This window comes from Oratosquilla oratoria, chromosome 29 (assembly GCF_046742065.1).
Source record: "Oratosquilla oratoria isolate Oo_2021 chromosome 29, ASM4674206v1, whole genome shotgun sequence".
NCBI classification, from domain to species: Eukaryota; Metazoa; Arthropoda; class Malacostraca; order Stomatopoda; family Squillidae; genus Oratosquilla; species Oratosquilla oratoria.
Window position 1 is genome coordinate 14,470,083 of NC_134805.1, and position 13,425 is coordinate 14,483,507.

General features: G+C 38.6%; 2 protein-coding genes across 6 annotated transcripts in view; one reads left to right on the top strand and one right to left on the bottom strand.

Moving 5' to 3' along the window:
- The window catches only part of LOC143040607 (VPS35 endosomal protein-sorting factor-like), a 74,728-nt gene that overhangs the window by 3,426 nt on the left and 57,877 nt on the right, over positions 1-13,425 (top strand). For 4 of the 5 annotated variants that reach the window (XM_076211738.1, XM_076211739.1, XM_076211740.1 and 1 more), the window contains exons 3-6: positions 1,063-1,122; positions 1,382-1,480; positions 5,355-5,499; positions 6,357-6,383. In XM_076211738.1, the coding sequence (XP_076067853.1) occupies positions 1,063-1,122; positions 1,382-1,480; positions 5,355-5,499; positions 6,357-6,383 (331 nt within the window). The remainder of the gene's footprint in view (positions 1-1,062; positions 1,123-1,381; positions 1,481-5,354; positions 5,500-6,356; positions 6,384-13,425) is intronic. The other variant, XM_076211742.1, reaches the window with a different exon arrangement.
- Positions 7,871-13,425, bottom strand: part of LOC143040612 (uncharacterized) — a 65,095-nt gene continuing 59,540 nt past the window's right edge. The window contains exon 2 of the mRNA XM_076211757.1: positions 7,871-10,287. Coding sequence (XP_076067872.1) covers positions 9,814-10,287 — 474 coding nt within the window. The 3' untranslated portion in view covers positions 7,871-9,813. The remainder of the gene's footprint in view (positions 10,288-13,425) is intronic.

The window sequence follows — 13,425 nt, forward strand, 5'->3', positions numbered from 1 at the left end:
ATAAGCCTTTTCCAGATCCATAAAAGCCCAAAAAACATCCTTCCCCTTTCCTTTAACTTTCTCACATATCTGTCTTACCACAAAGATCTGATCTACACAACCTCTACCTGTCCTAAATCCACACTGTTCCACACCAATTACTCCTGTTCCTCTCCTAATCCTCTCAATCAAGATCCTCCCATAAGCCTTCCCTACTACACTTAACAGGCTAATCCCTCTGAAATTACTACATTCACACTTGTCCCCTTTTCCCTTGTAAAGAGGAACTATACAGGCACTTCTCCAGTCCTCCGGTACTCTACCCTCTCTCCAGCAAACATTAAATAACCTCACCAACCAGTCCACCATCACTGAACCTCCCTTTTTCAGACATTCTGCATGGCATCCATCCAGACCAGGTGCCTTACCTGCTTTCATCATCTTAACCCATTAAACTCCGATGACAAGATTCTTGTCATTTGGTCAAATAAAACAAAAAATCATAAAACACCAAAATGTTTGATCAAACACCAGAAAAATATGACGTCAGTCCTCGCATGAAGCGAGGACTGACGTCATATTTTTCTGGTGTTTGATCAAACATTTTGGTGTTTTATGATTTTTTGTTTTATTTGACCAAATGACAAGAATCTTGTCATTGGAGTTTAATGGGTTAACAACTGCCTTCACCTCATCCTTCCTTATTTCTCCTCCATTCTTCTCACTGCTCACTCTCATTTTCTTCGCATTTCCCACTGCAGCTATCTTTCCTTCCCTATCCTCCTTCACATTTAGCAACTCCCTAAAATATTCTGCCCATCTTCCCCTTACTGCCTTCTCTTCCATTATCATCTCTCCATCTGCACCTTTTACCTTTTCTTCCCTACTTGATTCGCCTCCTCTTCCTCTTAATTTCTTTCCAAAACATCTTTTTATTACTTTCAAAATTTTCTGTCATACTCTTACCCATTTCACATCTGCTCTCCTCTTTGCCTCCTTTACCTTTTGCTTTACTTCTTTTTTTCTTTTCTTTGACTAATTTTAGTCAGTTTAATTTACATAGTGTATTTTTGTCATCCTTAGGTAATTGAACGGTCACTAAAAAGCACCCAGGGTGGCAGTCATGATTCAAGTCGAATTAAAGTAAGTTGTCATCAGTAAGATTAATTTTACAGTATTGATTGATAAAGGAAAGGCTGAGATTCAGCATGTAGATGAAGTATTTTTGCTGTAGTCATGCATTTCCTTCATCTTGTTATCCTACCATTTTTGTTGTTACTGATGTATAAAGTACCAAGCTGTTTACTTTCAATCGTGCATTGTCCAAATTAACATATAGAGCACTGAGGTATTGCCATGAGAAGTTGTGAATTGATGGTTAATCTATGCTAAACTTTTTCAGATACGAATGGATCCTTTATCATCCAGTCTTGATGGACCAGACCCACTCAGCCAGTTTCTCGGTGACCCACTTTCTTCCGTCTCCACAAATGTTAAAGATGTAAGCTTTGGCTTTTGATGTACTTTTACCATTGTGTACAAATACCAAAAGACCTTTTCTCCTATATAAAGGAGATGACCCTGATAAGGCAAATATCCACCCACTTTTGCCAGTGTTCACAAATCAGTCTGGTATGTACATCACTTCTCTTGTAGACCGGAAGTGGCCACAATGCAGTGGCCATAGCTATTGCTTTGGCTCGTAGGTCACTTGGAAAAGAAACTTCAAATTGCTGCCAGAATGATGTGTGTTGGGCAGTATTAACATCACATTTTGGGAAAGAGGAAATGTAAAAGATAGTGAATTAGATATTCAAGAAGATTTAGATAAATTACAGCAATGGTCTGAAAAGTGGCTAATGAAATTTAACACAAGTAAATGCAAGGTAATGCACTTAGGTAAAAATAACAGTAAGTACGATTACAAGGTATTTGGAAATTCTTTAACAAAAGTGGATAGTGAAAAAGATCTCAGCATAATTATCAGTAACAATCTCACATCATCCAAGCAGTGTATTTCAGCCTCTGAGAAAGCAAATAAGATTCTAGGACTGATTGCATGATCTTTTGATTTCAGAGGTCCATCACTCATTAACAAGCTATATGAATCGTTAGTTCATCCACATTTGGAATATGCTGTTTCCGTATGGTCACCGAATCTCATTAAAGACATTAACAGACTGGAAAAAGTACAATGGTGAGCCACAAAACTGATTCCAAATATCAAAAATAAAACATACGAAAATCGACTAAAACATGAATCTGTTTTCCCTAAAAAAGCGTAGACGTAGAGGTGACTTGATACAGGTCTTTAAAATTCTAAAGGGAATTGACAACATCAAAAGTGACCAGATTTTCACATTGAATGAGAATCAGACAAGAAACAATGGTCTCAAACTGTCCGGAAATATATTTAATTTGGAAGTAGGTAGAAACAACTTTGCCAACTGTGTAGTTAATGAATGGAATAAACTTCCTGCACAGGTAGTCCAATGTAGTTCAGTTCGAAGCTTTAAGAATCATTTAGATAAACACTTAAGCAAGATGCTTTAATGTTTATTATTTCTTTTGTATTATTTGTTTTTGTTTTGTTATCATTTGTCTGTTTTGATTTTCATTTACTATGTGACGATTCATTATTGTTTGCTATTTGCCTGTTTGTTTATTATCTAACTATACCTATGCATTTATTTATGTAATTTTGTTTGTTATTCACATTATTATAGTTTTTATTTATTAATTTTTTATTATTATAAAAAAAATTTTGCATCTGACCTAGATATGGACCAAAAGGTCTCCTGTCAGTATGCTCCGCCTTTGTGAATGGAAGGATTTTGTGAAGGGGTGGTATGGTTTGAAAGGATATTCTCTTCATCTGTTTCATAATGGGGATGTGTAGGGGGAGGTCACCATAAAGTGAAGTGGTAAGCCAGTTCCGTCAGATTCTGCTGTGGAAGAGTTGTGTTTTGCTGCATTGCCTTTGACCTAAGCATTGAGATGGGCAACCCTTTATCCCTAAGGTGCTAAGATGGGAAGTTCAGTGTTTTTTTTTTTTTTTTTTTTTTTAATGGTGTGAGTGTGTGGTTTGACTTGGCTGCACTTCATATAATTGGGGGTGGGGATGGGGTTTTTCAACTTATCTGTATACCAAAAGACTTCTTTTTCCTTACAGCCAGTCAAGGCATGCACTCACCATTCAGGCATCCCATGGGCTAGCCAAGGCATGCACCTACCCTTCAATCATCCCATGGGCTTTTGATATACATATATTTTTTATTATTATTATTATTATTATTATTATTATTGTTATTATTATCATTATTTTTGGGAGTTGCTGAATGTGAAGGAGGATAGGGAAGGAAAGATAGCTGCAGTGGGAAATACGAAGAAAATGAGAGTGATGAGTGAGGAGAATGGAGGAGAAATAAGGAAGGATGAGGTGAAGGCAGTTGTAAAGATGATGAAAGCAGGTAAGGCACCTGGTCTGGATGGATGTCATGCAGAATGTCTGAAAAAGGGAGGTTCAGTGATGGTGGACTGGTTGGCGAGATTATTTAATGTTTGCTGGAGAGAGGGTAGAGTACCGGAGGACTGGAGTAGTGCCTGTATAGTTCCTCTTTACAAGGGAAAAGGGGACAAGTGTGAATGTAGTAATTTCAGAGGGATTAGCCTGTTGAGTGTAGTAGGGAAGGCTTATGGGAGAATCTTAATTGAGAAGATTAGGAGAGGAACAGAAGGAGTACTTGGTGAGGAACAGTGTGGTTTTAGGACGGGTAGAGGTTGTGTAGATCAGATCTTTGTGGTAAGACAGATATGTGAGAAAGCTATAGGAAAGGGGAAGGATGTTTTTTGGGCTTTTATGGATCTGGAAAAGGCTTATGATAGGGTAGACAGAAAGGCACTGTGGGAGGTTATGCAGATTTATGGGATAGGAGGAAAGCTTTTGGGAGCTGTCAAGAGTTTTTATGTGAGTAGTAGAGCATGTGTTAGGATTGGAAATGGAGAGAGTGAGTGGTTTGAAGTAAAGGTGGGACTTCGTCAAGGATGCGTTATGTCGCCCTGGCTGTTCAACTTATACATGGATGGGGTGGTGCGAGAGGTGAATGCTAGGGTAGTGAGTCAGGGATTGGAGATGGTTAAAGAAAATGGAGAAAAGTGGGAGGTGAGCCAGCTGTTGTTTGCGGACGACACTGCGCTTGTGGCAGGGTCAGAGGAGGGATTGAGGAAGCTGGTGGCAGAGTTTGGGAGAGTATGTGATAGAAGAAAGCTAAAGATAAATGTGGGTAAAAGTAAGGTGATGAGATGTACAAGGGGTGAAAGTGGCAGTAGACTGGAAGTGAACATTAAGGGAGACCGACTGGAGGAAGTGGATAGTTTTAGATACTTGGGTGCAAGTGTAGCAGGAAAAGGTGGAGTGAAGGTGGAGGTAGAATGTAGATTGAGAGAAGCGAGTAAATGCCTTGGTGGTTTAAAGAGTGTAATGAGAAATAGACATTTGGGAATGGATGCGAAGAGGAGACTGTATGAAGGAGTGATTGTGCCAACAGCACTGTATGGGGCAGAAACGTGGAACATAAGAGAAGAAGAGAGAAGGAGTTTGAATGTGTTTGAGATGAGGTGTCTGAGAAGTATGGTGGGGGTTACTAGGCTAGATAGAGTGAGAAATGAGGAGGTGAGGAGGAGAACAGGGGTGAAAAAGGATTTGGGAGAGAGGGTTGATGAAAGAATATTAGGATGGTTTGGACACATGGAAAGAATGAGTGAAGAAAGACTAGTAAAAGAGGTATGGAAGGCAGATGTGGAGGGAGTGAACATGAGGGGACGTCCTAGGATGAGGTGGATGGATGGGGTGAAGGGGGCTTTGGGGAAGAGGGGAATGTCTGTTGTGGAAGGAAGGGAGAGGACGGAAGACAGAGGTGAGTGGAGAATGGTTGTATATGGATGATGTTGTGACTGCATGAGGAGAAATGGGCGGGGGGGTGGGGGGGTAGTATGTGTGAGTAAATTTTGACGCAGCCCGAAGGGATTTCTCCCCGTCTTCTCCTTATATGCAAAGGGGGACGGAGAGGGGGGGTCGCCGATTAAATGAAGCGGCCTTGCTGTGGATGTACTGTGTCTTGCGACACTGCTTCTGACCCAGGGCGGTGGGCGGGGTGCAGGGATGACCCGTCATCCGGGAGGTGCTCAGATGAGAGGAAGGGTGGGAGGGGTGTGGAGTGTATTTGGGGATGAAATGGGTGGGAGTGTTTTTATGCCTTTCCCTTTTTGGCTACCTCCCTTGGAAGGGGGAAAAAGCCTTGGTATATGTATGTATGTATGTATTATCTTTATTTATATATATATATTTTTTTCAAAACCACTCCCTTATTTTGCAGAGAGATTTGATAGATACAGCTTTTACCAAGGACAACAATGTAAGTGAAGAGCACTGGACAAATTTGCGTAAGCAGATTCTGGCAAGATTCACAACCAACAAACGACTAACCATAACTTCGAGCTTTCTGCAGTTTGGCGAAAAAGGTAGAATGACCAAGAGAACTAGTTATCTTGTTACAGGACAAACAAGTTTGCAATGAATGATAATGAGTACAGGATATATTTTGTTTGAAACATAATGAAGTTTACTATTAGAAATAATGAAATTTGGATATGTTTTTTAAATAGTGAAATTTGGATATTTTGTTTTCAAAACATATTTTGTAAACTTAAATGGCAAGTAGGTATATTTTCATAGATTGCTTTACATGTCTAAAACCTTTATGCAGAATAAACAAAATATTTTTTCAATAGTGTGAATAGAATCTTTTTGAACTTTAACAATGAACTCATTGTTATTATTGCAAATTCCCTTTTAGATTTATGTTCACCTTTCTATTTTGTTTGTTTGATTTTCAAATGTGGATATTGCATATCTTGTTTTGTTGGAAAATTATTTATGTTCTTTTCTATATGTCTGTATATATGTTATAAGTCTGTTGTTTGTAGTATGAATTGTATGAATGAAAGTCTACTTCTATGGAAGGAAATTCTATCTCAAGTTCTTTTCATGTTTATAATTTTAAGATAATGTCCCTGTTTTTGTATCAGCTTCCCTGGACTGAAAGTGCTGTTGCTGCAAAATGCATTTTTGTCATGTTTCATCATATCTTCATATTAGAGTGAAACTGTAATTTTGTCAGGGGGGGGGTGAATGTCTTAACTATTTATGTATCTCATGTAACACACCCCTACCTTGCATGGTATCAGTTGAAAGGATGGATGTGAACATCTGTCTTTGCTGCGCCAGAAACTGAAATAGATATCCTTACCAGGAAGGGCATGGGACTGGTGGTGGGTTGGTTAAACTCATTTAATTAATTTCTTTTATCACTTGTCAGGGGGCAAGGTGGTTCCATCAAGAAGGAGTGAGTATTTGCGCAAAGTAGTCCCAGATTTTTTTTGCCATTCCTCCACCCTATAGTGTTTGTAGTAGTCATCCTTTCTTGCACATCCCTTTAGCCCCTTGAGTTTATTTTCTGGAAGGGGAGGAGCTTGGTTATGACAACTCTGGTTGGGTTTCTCTTGATGCTGCCACTGCATGCACACTCCTTATCATAAGAAAAAAGTACTCCATTTTCCATAAGAATTCTGACCATTCCATTTATAGAATGGATTTTTTTCATACTTTGTACATTAGTTACCCTTTGGTATTTGAAGTAAAATGAAGTTATAGTATTTGTATCTCTGGGTTATGGATTTGGCACTGTATGATAGTTGTTCTGAAAATAGAAGTTAGAATAATGGTGATCAAAAGAAATTTTTATTATATATTTTCTACATATATTGCCTAGCAGTTGGACAAGAGTAATAGGCTTAAGTATGTTGAAACAATAAACACAGAATATACATATGGTATCTTTGACTTTGGAGAGAGAGATTTTTCTGGAACATGCTCAGGTGGTAGGCTGGTATCAGGGGCACCTTCATTTACAAGGGTCTGAGGTAAAAGGGAAATAATTGGGGGGAAAAGACTTTTGGGATGTAGATAGATTTCACCTTGCATTCTTGCTTATTCACATACAGCCCTTCTACTTAGATATTCCATCTCTGCTTCAGCTTACCATTCACAAATCTAAAGAACGGTTTATGTTGATCCTTACACTTATCAACTACATCCTCCTCATTTTTTTTCTTCTGTTATATTAATTTCTGATTGTTTTGTATTCATCTTTTGTCATTTTTGGTGTTCATATTTACGTCTTCTATGCCTTGTCTCTTTTTTTGTTTTACCAGTGCATGTCAACCAGTCAGTCTGTTGCCTCTGATCTCTCTTGCAATAGGCCACCGTCCTTCAGGTAGTCTGCAACAGTCCCTGGACATGACCTTAGGGAAGGTCATGTCACTTAGGGAAGATATAGTGTTGCCATCTAAGGACCTGTACACATCTTCCATTAAACAATTCTTTTTGTGCTTCACTCCAACTCATTTGGCACATACTTTTCCACCCCTGTAATGTGAATTTGATGGGGATATCTCACATCCTCTCTCTTTAGTTTCATTGGACTCCCTTCAGTGTAATTCTAGAAAGTATTTCTTTCAATTTAGCAAAGTTAGCCTTTGAATTATTGTATTTTCCTTGTGTATATTCTAATAGCTAAGAAGGATAATGTGATCCTTGAATTTATGCTGGAAATGGAGGAAATAGAAATACAGTATATGCACACACATATATGATTGTGTATACAGTAATCCCTCCCGTATCTGGTTCGCCATTATTCAGAACTCGCCACTATCCAGATACCCTGTAACTACCAGAGTTCCCTCCAGTATCCAAATGGTGACCGGGATCTGGCAAACATATCTGGAGTGATTCAAACAGCCCGCGTGTCCCACCCCCTTCCTCCCCCATGCCCCATCCCCTGCCCACGCTGACTTCCTTCTTTCTCATGCGGACAATATGGCTGGAACTCCTGCTGTTTCTTTGCACTTGCAAACCAAAGAAGAAATTGCTGAAGAGGTGATGCACCCAGACGAGCCTCAATCTGATAGTGATGTTGATAATGATGAGGTTGTTGTTGAGGCAAGGTCTAAGTTTTCTGAGGCCAGGGCAAGCCTTGAAGTGCTCCTGGATTTTATTGAACATCCTGCTGCTGATGAAGAAATGCACAGGTACACCTCACCATTACGGATAGTATGAGAAATGCTGATCAGAAAACACAGCAAGTGGCCGACGAGGCAGACCAAGCTAGACACCTTCTTCAGGGTAACAACATCATCATCTCGTGAGGACGCACCACGCCCAGGGCCATCGACTCGTTGCGACTCGTCATCACCATCACCAAAATACACTCGTGAGGACTCACCACACCCAGGGCCATGGACTCGTCATGAGTCGTCATCATCACCACCACTACCATTGACTGGTGACAACTCACCACCACCACCAACTCGTTCTCCTCCAGCAACACCTCGGTCAACTCCATCACCACTACTGCCCACACCATGATGTAATCATGTAGTACTGTACAGTATGCAGTGGCGTAGCTAGTGCTTTTGCCGCCTGGGGCTGCCCGCATGTTTGCCGCCCCTTCTCACAAGGAATTCAATAATTCAATATTACAAATGCACATTAACTTCTTAAAGGATATATATATATATATATGTGTGTGTTTGATTGACAGTTGATGTTAATATATCCTTTAAAAGGAATGATTTAATACTAATGATTATTCATTAAGATCTTTATTTCACCATAAACAAATCAAGTATAAAATAATATATATAAAAAAATATTATATACATGACTTTACATGTATATACACATAAAAAAAAAATACAATACATACATACATATACCAAGGCTTTTTCCCCCTTACAAGGGAGGTAGCCAAAAAGGGAAAGGCATAAAATAATTTCCACCCATTCCATCCCTGAATACACTCCACACCCCTCCACCCTCCCTCTTATCTGAGCACCTCCTGGATGACGGGTCATCCCTGCACCTTGTCCACTGCCCTGGGTCAGAAGCAGTGTCGCAAGACACAGCACATCCACAGCAAGGCCGCATCATTAAATCGGCGACCCCCCCTCTCCGTCCCCCCATTGCATAAAAGGAGAGGACAGGGAGAAATCCCTTCGGGCTGCGTCAAATTTTGCTCACACATACTACCTCACCCCCCACCCCCCCTCCCATTCCACCTCATGCAATCACAACTTCATCCATATACAACCATTCTCCATTCACCCCTGTCCTCTCCCATCCTTCCTCAACAGATATTCCCCCTTCACCCCATCCATCCACCTCATACTAGGACGTCCCCTCATGTTCACTCCCTCCACATCTGCCTTCCATACCTCTTTTATGATTCCTTGAATAATTTTAATCAGTTTGAAATTATCACAGCTTTCTACAAAGAAACTTTCTTGCTGTTCTGTTAACAAAATCATCACCATTTTTGTCAAATCAGACTTTAATCACTTTAACATTATCTCCTCTTTCTACAAAGAAACTTTATTGCTTTTCTGTTGGCAAAATCCTCAATATCCTTTTTAAAATCAGATTTTACTTACTTTAGAATTATCACCTTTCTACAAACAAACTTTTCTATTGTTGCTCCAAGAGCAATCCTAATTTCCAGCTCCTTCCATTTTGTGAAATTCTGAAGGTGGTGTGCACTGGATTCATGCTGATATATTTTAGGATTCAGTTTCCATCATTTGTTAAATCCATCTGCAGAATTAAAAATTGAGTCAGTTCCTTTTGGAAAGATTTTGCAACAAAAACAGTAAAGCACTTTCTTGGAAGGGGAATACACCATCCATGATCTTAAAATATTTTCACCATTTGGCAAAGTTTTAAAAAACCACATGTGTTAGATGTCTAGTTTGTCCTTTGGTTGATGCACCTTGACGAATTACTTCAGTGACTTCACCAAAAGTAGAATCTATATTTTGAATCTTAGATGCACCTTGACGTACCAGTAAGATCCGTGTGTTACTGTCAATTTTGCTTGGCCATAGACCAACATCCTTTAAGTCTACTCTGTCCATATCAGGCACATCTAGAATATTTTCTGCCTCATGAGTCTCATGTTCGACATCACTTGTATTTGGCGAATCGCTTGGACTTGAATTGTTTGAATCTGATATTGGTTTGGATTCACAAACATCTCCAGTTTTAGTAGTGGTTTGGACCGTTTGGTCAATGTTAATAGTAGTTTCTGTAGGTTTGATGTATTTTAATAGTGCCCCTTTATGTGTCTTTATTAATTCTTCTCTTGCTTTTCTCTTTTTTCTAAAAGCTGCGCCACTTTCCTTCACTCGCTTCATCTAGGGAGAGCGAAAATAATAAAATGTTAGTGAATGTTAAAAGTTGAAGTAATAGGCAAACTTCAATGATAGATCTCTATTTATGATCCATTTAAGCAGCTTCCTTTTAATTAGTAAAAGACAAAATTAATGGGAAAGTTAGACTTCAAAGTTTTACGATAAGTTACATATACAGGTCTATTTTCTTATTGAAAATTTGAGTACTGTTAGTGTAGAAACAATAGGCCTAATATCATTGTATTGTGCATACTACAGTAACTGCATATTTTAATTGGCCTACTATGAGTTTATTTCATTTAATTGTACTATTATATTATAAATTTAAATTTTGTATTGTTCATATATTCTCACCTCTTTATAGAAATGAGAAAGTATAGCAGTAAAACACTTTTAATGGTTTTAAACTATTAATTTCAAATTACTGTCTGCTCTAATAAAAATCACAATGTGTTTGCAGACCTATAGCGCCTTTGTTCATCACAGGTAGATACTGTTACAATGCGAATATCTTGAGTGAATATTGTTTAGTATGAGCACACAGATTCTAATTTATAGTTAATTTTACCTTATAATTCTTCCTCTCAGCTCTCCATTGCACTGTACTGTACACCCCACTGTACTTGATCTGTCTAAAAAAATCTGGCTTTTTGAGAATGTACCCCTCTCAAACAGGGCACGTGGACACTCATCCAATCAAGGATAGGCCGCCTGCTGAGGCGCGTACGTAGCTTAGAAATATGGTTTCGCTCCGATCATCGGGGGTCTACTTTCTGTTAACACCACCTAATACAATAGAATACGCTTTATTTATTATAAAAAGTTCTCCATTCAAAATCCTGCATTTTATTTTTAATTGCCCTCATAATTGAGAACTACTTAATGTAGAATGCATTTAGCGTCAAGCGCAAGGCTATCTTAAATGAACCAATCACCTCCGTTTTCGTTCCTATTTGTAAACATCCACGAGAAGCTCCTAACTGAAGATTTTAGCGTGTATTTTCGCCCTCATCATCTGGGGCCAACTTTCTGTTAACACCACATAGTACTGTACAATAGAACACGCTTTATTCATAATAAAAAGTTCTCCGTTCAAAATCCTGCAGTTAATTTGTAATTGCCCTCATAAGGCTGTCAAAAGGGAACCTATCATGCTGCCTTCGTTCCTGTATATATGTAATTTGTAAACAAATAAATTGACATTTGTCACATGTATGCATGTGTGCATGCAAGCGTGCACATGTGTGTGTGTGTATTTACCTAATTGTATTTTGCAGGATAGGGAGCTATGCTCGTGGTGCCCCGCTTTTATATCTATATCTAGTTTATTCTTAAATTTGTGTATCGTCTTTGCACACACTATTTCTTCTTTCAAATTGTTCCAGACGTCTATTGTTCTGTGTGGGAAACAGCTTCTACTGTCTACATTATAATATTCGATTGATACTAAACGTAGTTTAGCCGAAAAAAATTTCAGTAGCCTATACATATTAACTCGTAACAGTAGCCTAGTCCAATTTCTGTGCAGAGCATGTTCATTTTCACCCATGTATACCCGTCCAATCGGATCGATATTAAATTAACATGCTTGCAAACTGTCACGCTTTATTATGCTTAATAACGTAGAAAAAACTGACATCTATGAGAGACTGATTAACGTAATTTTATATCAATCATACAAGGACCAAAAATGCCGCCTCTCAAAAAGTGCCGCCCGGGGCGGACCACCCCTACCGCCCTCCCTTGCTACGCCACTGACAGTATGTACTGTGTGTTTTTTTTATACACACATTAATGTACACATGTGTTTATACATTTATTTATAATTAAATAACAGTGTATTGGGTACAATAACAGTTTTTTTTTTGTATTTTAACCCTCGTTTTCTTTGATAATAATGGCAAAAAAAAAAAAACTCCATGTATCCGGAAACTCCACGTATCTGTCACGGCCGTGGCTCAATTGATCTGGATACAGGAGGGATTACTGTATACATATATGTATGTGTGTACCAAGAGTTTTATCTCCCTTATAAGGGAGGAGGTAGCTAATTCAGAGCCACATACATATTCCCACCCATTTCACTCCCTCTACCACCTTTTCCACCCCTCCCATCCCAGCTCCTCATGGATGATGGGTCATCCTTGCATCCACCAACTGCCCTGGGTCAAGCACAATGCAACATATAGTACATCTATAGCAAGGGAGCTTCACTTAATCAGCACTCCCCCCTCTCCATCCCCTCATGCAGAGATGTGTATGTATGTGTATACAGACGCTCCTCTACTTACGTTCATTCGTTTTACGTTTTTCGATTTTACGTTTGAACCGACTGTAAAAAAAAAATGTAAAAAAAAAAAAAATTGAGTGAATTTTTTTAGTTTAGCGTGCTCTCCGGAGTTCAAATGATACCTGCGCATGACACTGCGTCCATTGTTTACATTGCACAAACGACAAACTGAACATGCCTTGCCTCCTCCTCCTCCACCATCTCAATTTATGTTGCTTGAATTTAATTTATTTGAAATTAATGTTATTATTTTACAATGTTATGTGTATAATTAATGATTTAGGGGTGTTTTGTAAGATACGGTAATAGAATTTACGGATGTATAGTACAGTAACAACTTACGTTCATTTTCAACTTATGTTCGGCCGTTCGAAACGTAACTAAAACGTAAGTTGAGGAGCGTCTGTATATATATATATATATATATATATATATATATATATATATATATATATATATATTTATATACATACATACTGACCAGTGCTGTATTGACTTAGACCAATACACCATCATCTCTTGATGGTGTATTGGTCTAAGTCAATACAGCACTGGTAATGTGCTCGCACCCAGTAGTTTGAGTCCTCAGGTGTACCACGTTTCAATTTCTGCATGTGCCTCCACGGTTCTTCCGATGTTGATGGCTTAGAATTAAAATGCATTGTGGTTGATAAGAATGTATATATATATATATATATATATATAGATATATATATATATATATATATATATATATACATACACATATATAAAGGCTTTTCCCCCCTTACAAGGGAGGTAGCCAAAAAGGAAAAGGCATAAAATCATTCCCACCAATTCCATCCCTGAATACACTCCACACCCCTCCACCC